Here is an 11,143-nt window from a genome sequence, read left to right as displayed (position 1 = left end):
CCAACCTCTCCAACTTGTTAGTTTCTCCAGCAATTTACATCGGGGCTTGTGAGGTATCAGTCATTTAAAATGTTAGAAAATATTACTGGTCTTAAGCTTTCATACTGTGCCTTGTTTCGTTTAAAATTCAACTAGGTCTTTCTCCCTCATTCAACAGCCTCACGACGTGACCAGTAAAGTAGCTAGGCAGTATAACAAAGCAGAAAAAAACAACAAAAAACAAAAAAAACAAAAGTCCCTTGGAATAATTATCGGGTTGAACTTGCCTTGTGTTTCTTGGGGTTATAGCTGCTTCAATTCCTTCCTTTTTTTTATAGATAAAAAGCTCGGCGTCCTTCCAAAGGAGTAGCTGGCCTCCCCGTCTGCTAATTACCAGCTTCGTGAAGATAGGGCGGCTTGCTGAGCCTCTTTTGGATAAAAATAGGCCTTTGGCAGTTAATAAAAAAAGAGTGATAGTTTAAAACTGCTAAGCTCGGTTAAAAAAAAGGAAAAAGAAAAAAAAGCTTTAAAAGTGCTGATAAATACTGATAAATCTATATTGTCAACGCGGAGCACAAAATAGAGCTACCACTAACGACGCCATCTTAATCAGTGGTCAATAGCCTTAATCAGTGGTCAAAGGGCCGGAAAGGAATTTCCCTGCATTGGCAGGTTTCGCCTTTCCCGTAGCAAAACGTCACAACTTTGGCGGTATCAGGCCTTGGGCGGAATCCTTTATTATTTATTTATTTATTTATTTATTTATTTATTTTAATAAATTTTTTATTGAAGTTTCCAGATTTTTTCACAACAAAGACAAAACAAAACAATACAATAAAAATAACAAACAACAAAGTATAAAAAACACATATAAATCCAATCCTTAATTTCTTATACCTTACTTTTCCGACTTCCTCATATGGGCGGAATCTTTTAGTCCATCTTCCTCTTTGCGGCGGCGATACCAGGGTTCCCCATTAAAGGGGTTTCTGAAGGGAGGCTTTGACCGTACGCCGAAAGGTCGTCATTGCTCTCCCCTGCGACGGCGGCGTAACAGGGGCAGCTATCTCTGCTTGAACATATGTTCTCCAGAGCCAGCCCATCCCCCCCCCCACACACTGGATAACCCTGTAGCTCCCTAGGTCCCCGGCTGGGGACTGGGGAGGGAGAACGCCCAATGCCTGAGCCAAGGTCTACCCACATTTGAAATTTAATTAAGTTGTGGCCAATTTAATCCCATAGCACGTTGTCTAGAGTCGTTATTCCACATGACGGGGGGGGGGGACCACTCGGGATCTGGGGACTCTGCCTGTCCACGCAATATAGTCTGAATGGACAAAGTGCCACAATGTAGAAACTTCCTGCTGAGAAAACTTCCTTCTAAGGGAAGGATCTTCACCTGTTTGCTTTCAGGACTGTGCAGCAGATCTGTGAAAAGATGGAAAGAGCTGCGCCGGTTCACACTCAGCACCCTGTGGGATTTTGGAATGGGGAAGAAAGCGATGTCCGCGAGGGTGCAGGAAGAAGTTCTCTGTCTGGTGGAGGCAATGGCAACCACAAAAGGTCTTCCCAAGTTATCCTTCTTACAAACACAATTTTGAAGTGCTTCAGGGCAGGAACAGTCCCAGAAAGTGGGATTTCTGTTAGTTATGTCACAGGTGTTCATGAATTTATTCCTATTAAAGAACTTGGCTGAGTTGTAAGGTACACCTTGAATGCACCAAGCTCTATTTGTGCAGGGAATTCTTGACCACAGATATGGGGTAGCACATCTTCCTCCTTTGGGGAGTCCATAATGTTATCCTCAACAGTTACGCTGCACTTACATCTTGCTAAATAAAGGGAAAACAGGAGCTGCTGATACTATCATTTCCATGTAAAAGGAACTTAATCATCTTTTAATATAAGGGAAATACAAAATGCACCATGCGTCAGGTTCAATTGTGCAAGGAATTCTGGTTTACGTTATTCTCCCGTGCAGGCAGAGGGAGAGAATATCCACCTTGCCAAACTCTTTTGACTGTGTCCTTTTGCTCCTGCAGGGCAGGCCTTTGATAAAAGAAAACACTTGAGAACTGCTGTTTCTAATGTGCTCTGTTCTGTTGTCTTTGGGAGTCGCTTTGAGTACAAAGATCAGGTCTTCCTGGAGAAGCTGCATATCATGGAGGCTTTTGTGGGTTACCATTTCAGGTTAAGAATGGACCTCAGGTTAAGAATGGACCTCCATTCAGGTTAAGAATGGACCTCCTTGTAAGAAGGAACAACATACCTGCCCCATATAACTCACAAGTATATCCCATGGACCCAGAACTTTGGTTCATCTTAATGGACATGGGCCTGGTATAAGCCAGGTGCACCCTGGGGTATATTCCCCTTTACCTTTTCCGCTTTCTCTGATCCTTGTCTCCATTAAATTCCACATGACACAATATCACATACATCTTGGCTTTAATTGCAGAGCATCAGCAGATTAACCACTCAAAATATAGACCTAGAGAAATTCTTCTGTAGGCATGTTGGTGGAGGACTTCCCCGGGTTAGTGGTGAATTTTCCCAGTTATTCATTATCAAAAGATTGCTTATCTAAAGGGTTCTAGTTATAGGTAGGTAGCTGTGTTGGTCTGCCATAGTCAGAACAAAATTAAAGAATTCCTTCCAGTAGCACCTCAGAGACCAACTAATTTTGTTATTGGTATGAGCTTTTGTGTGGATGCACACTTCTTCAGATACACTGAAACAGAAGTGCTACTGGAAGGTTTTTTATATATCTAAAGGGTGTAAGGGCAGTCAGAGCTGAGCTGAATATCTGCTTGGGGCAGGGGAAATGAGTTTGAAACTTGGACACTCCCCTTTCCCAGGGAGTATAAGGAAAATATTTTTATCTGGGCTTTTCTTCAGCTGGAACTCACTGAAACTCAATTCTGGCACCTCTCAGGTACGTGCTATTGGCATTCTAAGAGAACAAGGAAGGTGTTCATGGTGAGTTCTGGTGCCTCTCTTTCTAGAAAAATGGCACTGATTCTTATCATGGATTGCCTTTCAATTGATATCACTAAAAAGCTTCCCTCACAACTATGAGGTTATCCACATCTCAGATTGCTCCACCACTTTCCCCCAGGAAAACCCATTGTTTGGTACTGAATTGGAACAAACAGCAATCAGGTTTTCTGCAGACTGCTGTTTGTTCTGATTAAGCACTAAAGAGTGGGTTTCCTGGGGGGAAGCAGCAGGGCAAAGGCAGAACCAGTCAGACCTGTGCCTAGAAAGAATGGGCCAAGTGCAAATCTGCTTGGAGCTGTGCTTTCTAGGCATAAGATAAGTAGAAGTATGGGAGAGACTGGGCAATTAACCCTTTGTTTCTCTCTGGTCTGTCTGAGAAGCTCAGCATGTGAGGACGTATGGGTTGGTTGCTACAAGCTCAGACCGCATGGCTCCTACAAGCTACTCTTGAGTTCCTTGTATGCCAGTGATTGAGCCTGGGCCCTACTGTGTGCAAACCTGGTGCTCTGCCACTGAACTTGTCTCCGTATTGTTCTGGTTTCTAGTCTACTCAGAGTTAATATGTATGGTACATGTATCAACTAAGCACAAAAACATTCAAGCAAGGGTGGTGCATCCCATTTCATGACTTGAGACAAAACAAGGTGAATTCTTAGCCAGCAGAGAAAGGAGTGGGGTGGGCAGGACATATAAGGAGGGTACAATTCAAGTACCACCTGAGGTACCTGCTTCACTCCACTTCATGGATGGGCCAGACTTGCATACAAGGTACAATTAACCTAACATTATTTTAAATGAGTCTTTGCTGTAGAAAGATCTAGAACCTATTTCTACATTATTTTGTTTCAGAGAATAAGCAGGACAAAAAATAAACAATGCATTTGCTTTTTAAAAAACAATGTTTTATTTTACAATTCACAGTAGGAAGTCGATTAGGGCTGCGATCCTAACCCCACATACCTCAGAGTAAGCCTAGTTTAATTCAGTAAGCCTCATTTCTGGGCAGGCATAGTTAGGATTTCTGCCTCAGTGGATATGGGCAGGATCTAGTGATAATGAATATGTAACTATAGTAGACTGTAAATAAAGGAGACCGAGAAGAAGAGGAGGAGGAGGAGGAGAGAGGATTTATTTACAATTGTTTGTTTGTTTATTAAATTTAAATCCTGTCATTCCTCTTGAAGGAGCCATGGATTGCAAACATTTTGCAGTAGATTTCTCCAACATCCCTAAATCCATAGACTCAGCAGGCAGTTCTAAAATGATAAATTCAATATACAGTTGTTATGTATTGTTTCTGTTCCAGGTTTATAATGTGTTCTCGAAAATAATGCCTTACCTGCCTGGACAGCACAAAAAGATTTTAGGAAGTTTTGAAAAAATGTATGCTTTCATCAATGAGAGGGTGGAATCCCACAAAGAGACCCTGGATTATCAGGACCCCCGTGACTATATTGACTGCTTCCTTATGAAGTCAGAGAAGGTAGGAGGTTATATAATTACCCTTCTCCACGCTTCTGAGATGTCTCTTGTTTGTGCCTACATTTGAAAGTGTCTCATATGGCTGCTGCCCTCCCTCATTCTAATCCTGCATTCTGGCTGTGGTGGTTGGCCATTGTGATGATCTCCAGGCTAATCTCAGGTGGGGGCATCTTCCCTCAAGTTTATTTAGACATCAAACCAAGCACAGGAGAGCAGATGAAAAAATAATGCCCATCATTATATCTATACATGGGATTGTTTTCTTTATGGTTCTATTATTTGGTTTTCAGTTATGTTTTTATTTTCAGCATTATAGATATGCTGCAATAAGCCATGCAGGTTTTGTGTTCCTTCTGAGTTACTGCATGGAAAAGACTGAGATGTCTCAGACCCTCCAGAGTTTGACATTCTTAATGTCAGGTGGTGCATTCAGACACAACAATTATGATTTACTTTTATTATTTGCCAATCAGGTCAGCTTGCCTAATGCTTCAGTTTCCCCGATGCCCTCCTTCAGCAACACCTCTGGATCAGCAAGTAGATTGAGTCGATTGGATTGACCATTAAATGCCACAAGACCTTTAGCATCATTTGAAAATCTGATCTTACTTACAAATGAATATACCCCCCAAATAAACACTATATCAAATAATTAATGAGTTATTTGATAGAGTATAGTAGTTTTTTGGGGGGGGGGGTATATTCATTTGTATGTAATTGGAGGATGCAACTCCATGAAACAGCACCCCTTTTTCTAGAGAAATGTCCCTGAAAAAAACTACCGTATTTCTCGCCCCATAGGGCGCACCTAGATTTTTTTTGGGGAGGGGAATAAAGGGGAAAAAATTATTTCCTCCCTAGGCGTGGGGCTGGCGTGGGGGAAGCCCGAGCTTCCCCCGACCGCAGCCCCCAAAAGAGGCTGCTGCCCGCAAGCCTTGCATGCCCGGTGGGACCTCCCACCGGGCGCGCAAGGCTTGCGGATAGCTTCCTGGAGCCTGGAGAGCGAGAAGGGTCGGTGCGCACCGACGCCTCTCACTCTCCAGGCTTCAGTGAAAGCCTGCATTCATCGCATAAGACGCACACACATTTCCCCTTCATTTTTGGAGGGGAAAAATGCGTCCTATAGGGCGAAAAATACAGCATATTCAATTAAAAAACAACAACACTGTACTTACACTGCAATAAACCATGCAAGTATTGTGCTCCCTCCATTTACTGCATTTATTGAGATGTCTCACTTCCTCCATCACTCTTTCAAATGGATGTTTTAAATTCTTCTCTTTTTCCTTTTCCTTTTTACAGGACCAAACCAATCCAGAGGCCATCTACACCAAAGAGGAGCTTATTGTGATTGTGCAGGAACTCTTTGTTGCTGGGTCATTGTCCACAAGCGAAGTTTTGAGCTGTGCCCTTCTGGTGATGGCTAGATTGCCACACATGCAAGGTACATAAATTGCCCAAAAGACTGAAAGTCTCTGCCTTTCCAAGGTGGAAAGAGTAATTGTAAAGAGAAATAAAAAACAAACATACATTAAAACTGCACAGTCAGTACAACTTGCTCACAAAATGTCTTCTCCTAGGTCAGCCGATCTATTCCCATACAGTGGTACCTCGGGTTAAGAACTTAATTCATTCTGGAGCTCCGTTCTTAGCTTGAAACTGTTCTTAACCTAAGGTATCACTTTAGCTAATGGGGGCTCCTGCTGCCTCCGTGTGATTTCTGTTCTCATCCTGAGGTAAAGTTCTTAACCTGAGGAACTACTTCTGGGTTAGCAGAGACTGTAACCTGAAGTGTTTGTAAACAGAAGCGTTTGTAACCTGTGGTACCACTGTATTCCGTGTCCAAAAGTGACCAGAGAGATGCCTCTGGGAAGTTTTCAAGCTGAGCATTAACGGAATTTTCTGAAAAACGTGATATGGAGCTGATATCTATGGATTTCTAAAATTCCTGTCTGTCTCATAGATCTCAGTGAGAAGTGCTCCACTTTCGAGGTTATAAACACTGCAGACAATGCTATCATATGCATATTATAAGCATATGCACTCCAATTTTCCAAAAGTAACCAGCACATAAATACTACATCAATGATATAATTTATGAAAAATTGATAAAATTCTCATAAATTAATACGACAATAGAGTACTGTCCTCCCAGAGTTCTGTCCTTCATGTTCTGTCTTCCTGGGCACTGATGTTTATCTTTCCCGGAGGGAAAAGGGCATATTCTCATTCACCTCAACTCCACAGCACTTCACTCTAGCGAATTTGGCACTCAGGAACTAAAACTTACATCCCTTTTTGAAACACATACTTCAACAAAGAAGGACCTTACGATGTAATGAATAACCTCACCTAAAACTTTAAGGAAACTTCACTACTGAGCTTTTCTTAAGGGTTCACAGCCTTACACAAAGGAGAACAGGCTATTTGCTCATAATGCTGGCTGCTCCCTGCCTCAGCTCTTGCTAAAATGATCTAAAGCAGTGGGTTACATTAGCGCCAGCCCCTTAGACAGATGTAGCTACTGGATACCAGAGGCGATCCTATCCGAGCCCAACTCCGTGTATGAATCAGTTTTAAATGGTTTCCTCCTCCATCCCTCAAAGCAACCGTCCTCCTAGTCCCTGGTATTCAGACGTTAGACTCCCCAACAGAGGTTTTCACTCTGATTCTAATGGCTCCATGAATTTGTCTTGTGGCAGCAAATTATGACTTTTAAATATGCATCATGTAAAGAAGAACTTTATCTTTTCTGTCCTGAGCCTAATGCCTGAGCCCTTGCCTTTGTTGACCCTGATTTACTTGTTTCTATATATGACAACCAACTTTAGGAATCAGCCTCTCTCATAAGATGGCTGCTTCTTATGTATATGACTCTGAAAAACAACAAGCAGCATGTCGGCTAATAATATACTGACAGTATTTTTATAACACTATACTGTATCAAAATTATGAACAGAAGGCATATAATATGTGCATGGAGTCACGAACTTATTAGAATCAGATAAATGTCCCTTAACCAGGAATGGTAGGATTGGTAAGTCACTGTCAAAGATCACTGAAACAGAGGCAGAATGTCTTATGTTTATGAAGCTGAAACAAATAATGAAATCTGTATCTTCTCCCTGAAGGGCACGGCAGTCTGTGCAGAGATTTCAACTGTGCACTTTGATCCTCTCCAGTGGGAGACTTCAGAAGAGTTTAACCCGGGTCACTTCTTGGATGAGAAGGGCCAGTTCCTGAACAGGGCTGCCTTCATGCCTTTTTCTGCAGGTGACTCTATGGACCTAGATTCTCATATTGTGGGGTTGGGTCCAGCAGCTGGCATGTGGATGGGTGGGCAGCTGGACTCCAGGAAGTGATAATGCTGCCAGGAGATAAGTAAGAGGTTTGGGGAGGGATTGTCTACCCACAAGACATTTCTCTCTGCTTCTGTCCTCCATTTTCTGTATCTTGAGCAGAAAATTTGTAAGCATCAGCCTGAGGAAGGGACAGTTCAGTTCCCAATTTTTGGACCACTACCTACAGGAACCACTTGGGCTCTGTGTTAAGAAAGAGAGTTGGCATGATGAAATGAGAGGAAAGAGTAACTCACACTCACATAATCTTTTATATTTCTTTGCTCTGAAACTGCTTATGTGTAGCTTTCAGCAAAGATTTACACATACACACAGACGGAAGCCACATTATTGTGTTTTCTGGCAGGAGAATAAGCCAAGCAGTACTTTAGTGTTATATAACATGCTCAGAATAGAAGTCCACCAATCAGCCAAAGAATCGAGAAAATGACATGAGACCAATATCTCCAAAAACATACTTGCCCGAAACACTTCACCTTCATATCACAGTGGAAACAGAGAATTGCAGGACCACTTGAGAAATGGTCTCACTGCTGTCTTTCTTATGCAGTTCCATTATTTCAAAATGTGTTGGCTGAGTTTCTTGGGCACTATATAGGTATTTGGTGACTGATGAGCACTGCCCCCTTCTTTTCACCCAGGAAAACGGGCATGCCCAGGGGAAGCCCTGGCTCGGATGGAGCTGTTCCTGTTCTTCGGTGCTCTGCTCCAGAACTTCACCTTCCAGCTGGTGGGAGATGCCAAAGACAAGGATATATTTACTTTGTATGAGGACAGTGGCCTGATGAAAGGAGACTTGCCACTGAAATTCATCAGACGTTCAATATGAGCCGGTGACAGCAACAAAGCAAAATGGGTGGTGCCAATACCTCTCAGTATATGTGAAGTAGGAAGAATATGATTATTGGGAGATCTGAATCACACAGTACTTAGAAAAACTATATATTCCAAACTATAGCTCACATCATGCTGGCTGGGGCTGCTGAGAGTTGTAGTGCAACACTTGGAAAACCACAACTGAGCTACTTCTACATTAGAAGCATCAATCCAGTGATAGCTACAGTAAAAAGGGCAAAGATCAATAAAGCTTGGGAGCAGATGGAATCTCATTGATTTGACCTTTAGGAATATGTTAGCACAATAACTTTCTAAAGTGAAGAATGAGATATTACAAATGGGTAAATTGAATTCTGTAACAAGTCTATAACAACAGCTTTAAAAAAAAAAATCTAAAAAGGGTCATATTTAAAAATCATATAGATCAAGATGGATTTTGCATAATGAAGGATAATATTAGAAAAATAATAAATCTAGCTGTGCATCTGCAGCAGCTCAACTGGTCACCTTTATATACAGCATCTGTTCCTTATTGGTCTCAACAGCCACAGCAGGTGCTGTAACCCTCCAGTGGTTTGACTTCACCCACAAAGTTGCACTCCTCCATTGTCTCCTGAGACAGATGAATGCCAACAACTTCATTTATGCATGAAATACAAATCTTGAACGAGTAGTTACATTTCCAGATGCAGAAAAAGCATTTGATAATATCACACGTCAGTTTCTTGTTGAAGGTGTTTATAAAGCTTCACAACAAATTGCTGCAAACACCTGTATCTCCCCCTCCCCCTTTAATTTGTTGGTAAAATGGGATGAAATTACGGGCATAGTAGACCCTTTGAGGGGCATGAAACTTGCCACATATTAGATAAACGGGTGCAAGAAATCTTGGACTATGATTTTTTAATGGTTTAATGCCCTTCTTTGTTGATACCTGTGCACACCACAACACTTGGCATCTGAGACAATTTGCAAAAAGAGCGTCCCCTCATAAAGAAGAAGCTTCCTTTGCTCTTCCAGGGAGGTAAAAGATTTTCACTTTCGTACACAGTTTTTATCTCTCTCTCCATTTCCCCATGAATGGTAGCCACACTCCTTCAAGACAGCACTGTATCAACTTTGGACTTCCCTAACATTTTTTTTTTAATTTTTTTAATTGATTTTTCAAACACATAATAAAAGACAAACACATTACAAAACAAAAACATACACAACATTAAACATATACCGACTTCCCCATACCTCCCTTTCGCTGCATCCTTATTCCAAAGTTCTTTAGCAACCCTTTGATCAGTTTATCTATTGATTCCCTTTCATTAAATTTATTTAAACTTAATAATTACAGCTGTATTTCTCTACTTCTTACCCCTTGACATCTCAGCACTCCTCAATTTTACAACAGTTTTTAAGATATAGTTTAAACTTCTTCCAGTCCTCTTCCACTGTCTCTTTCCCCTGATCTCGGATTCTGCCGGTCATCTCTGCTAGTCCCATGAAGTCTGTCACCTTTGTCTGCCATTCTTCCAGAGTAGGTAGTTCTTGCATCTTCCAATACTTTGCCAGAAGAATTCTTGCTGCTGTGGTAGCATACATAAAAAAGGTCCTGTCCTTCTTTGACACCAATTGGCCAACCATGCCCAGGAGAAAAGCCTCAGGTTTCTTAGGAAAAGTCCATTTAAGGACCTTCTTAATTTCATTATAGATCATTTCCCAGAAGGCTTTAATCTTTGGGCAGGTCCACCAAAGGTCATAAAAGGTACCTTCAGTCTCATTACATTTCCAACATTTATTATTGGGCAAATGGTATATTTTTGCAAGCTTGACTGGGGTCATGTACCACCTGTAAATCATTTTCATTATGTTCTCTTTTAAGGCATTACATGCCGTGAATGGACTTCCCTAACATTCCTCACTTCTACCTATGTTTTTCTTGCATCTTCTGCTCATCACTTGCCAAATTGCATATAAGAACCCTCCTATTTCTACCTTTTTCTGGATTTCAGTCCTAGGTCCACTGTGAATACTGTTTGTATAGTCAGTATTATAATGTTAAACCCAATCTCTGAGCACCAAGAGTTTTCAGGGGAGCCAGCTATTTAATGAGCACTCACTCTGATTTGTGTGCATCATATACATTTTTTTTAGCACCATGAAACTGGCTCTTCTAGTTCCTCACACTCTAGCTCAAAATTTGTTTAACTGTTATATGTGTCTCTGAAAATCCATGTGTATGTTGCCTTGGACACATGAGCTTTAAGCATTCTTGCAAGAGGGAAGTCTTTTATGTGGAGCAACCATGTCCCACCCTGGACAAGTATGTACAAGGAATTCAAAATGTACCAGAAACAAAGCCAATTACCACCAGGTCCTACTCCATTGTCCTTTGTGGGGAACCTCCTGCAAATAGATTTCAGGCATCTGTCCAAATCATATCAAAAGGTAAGACACACACATACACAACTTCCTGGCATTCTCTCACTATTCCC

At 41.6% G+C, this 11,143-nt stretch overlaps 1 protein-coding gene across 1 annotated transcript; it reads left to right on the top strand.

Annotated features, from left to right (window-relative positions):
• Positions 1–1,304: 1,304 nt before the first annotated feature.
• LOC309359227 (cytochrome P450 2C14-like) lies at positions 1,305–9,543 on the top strand. Its single transcript, XM_081892690.1, has 7 exons — positions 1,305–1,542; positions 2,022–2,169; positions 4,066–4,462; positions 5,764–5,905; positions 6,709–6,796; positions 7,529–7,734; positions 8,462–9,543. Exons 1-7 carry the CDS (start codon positions 1,311–1,313, stop codon positions 8,647–8,649), a joined length of 1,401 nt encoding a protein of 466 aa, XP_081748816.1. The 5' UTR covers positions 1,305–1,310; the 3' UTR covers positions 8,650–9,543.
• The last annotated feature ends 1,600 nt before the right edge of the window (positions 9,544–11,143 follow it).

This window comes from Podarcis melisellensis, assembly GCF_964234715.1.
Source record: "Podarcis melisellensis genome assembly, chromosome: 2".
NCBI lineage: Eukaryota > Metazoa > Chordata > Lepidosauria > Squamata > Lacertidae > Podarcis > Podarcis melisellensis.
The sequence above is the reverse complement of the archived record's forward strand: the minus strand, read 5'-3'. Positions and strand labels throughout refer to the sequence as shown.

What these genes read in the sequence shown, in the direction of transcription:
- LOC309359227 (XM_081892690.1), top strand. Translation starts at nt 1,311, where the DNA reads ATGGACAAAGTGCCACAATGTAGAAACTTCCTGCTGAGAAAACTTCCT. An exon ending in TTTGTGGGTTACCATTTCAG is followed by an intron (nt 2,170 to 4,065) that starts GTTAAGAATGGA and finishes AGACTGTAAATA; the next exon opens with AAGGAGACCGAGAAGAAGAG. An exon ending in TAGATTGCCACACATGCAAG is followed by an intron (nt 5,906 to 6,708) that starts GTACATAAATTG and finishes TCAACTCCACAG; the next exon opens with CACTTCACTCTAGCGAATTT.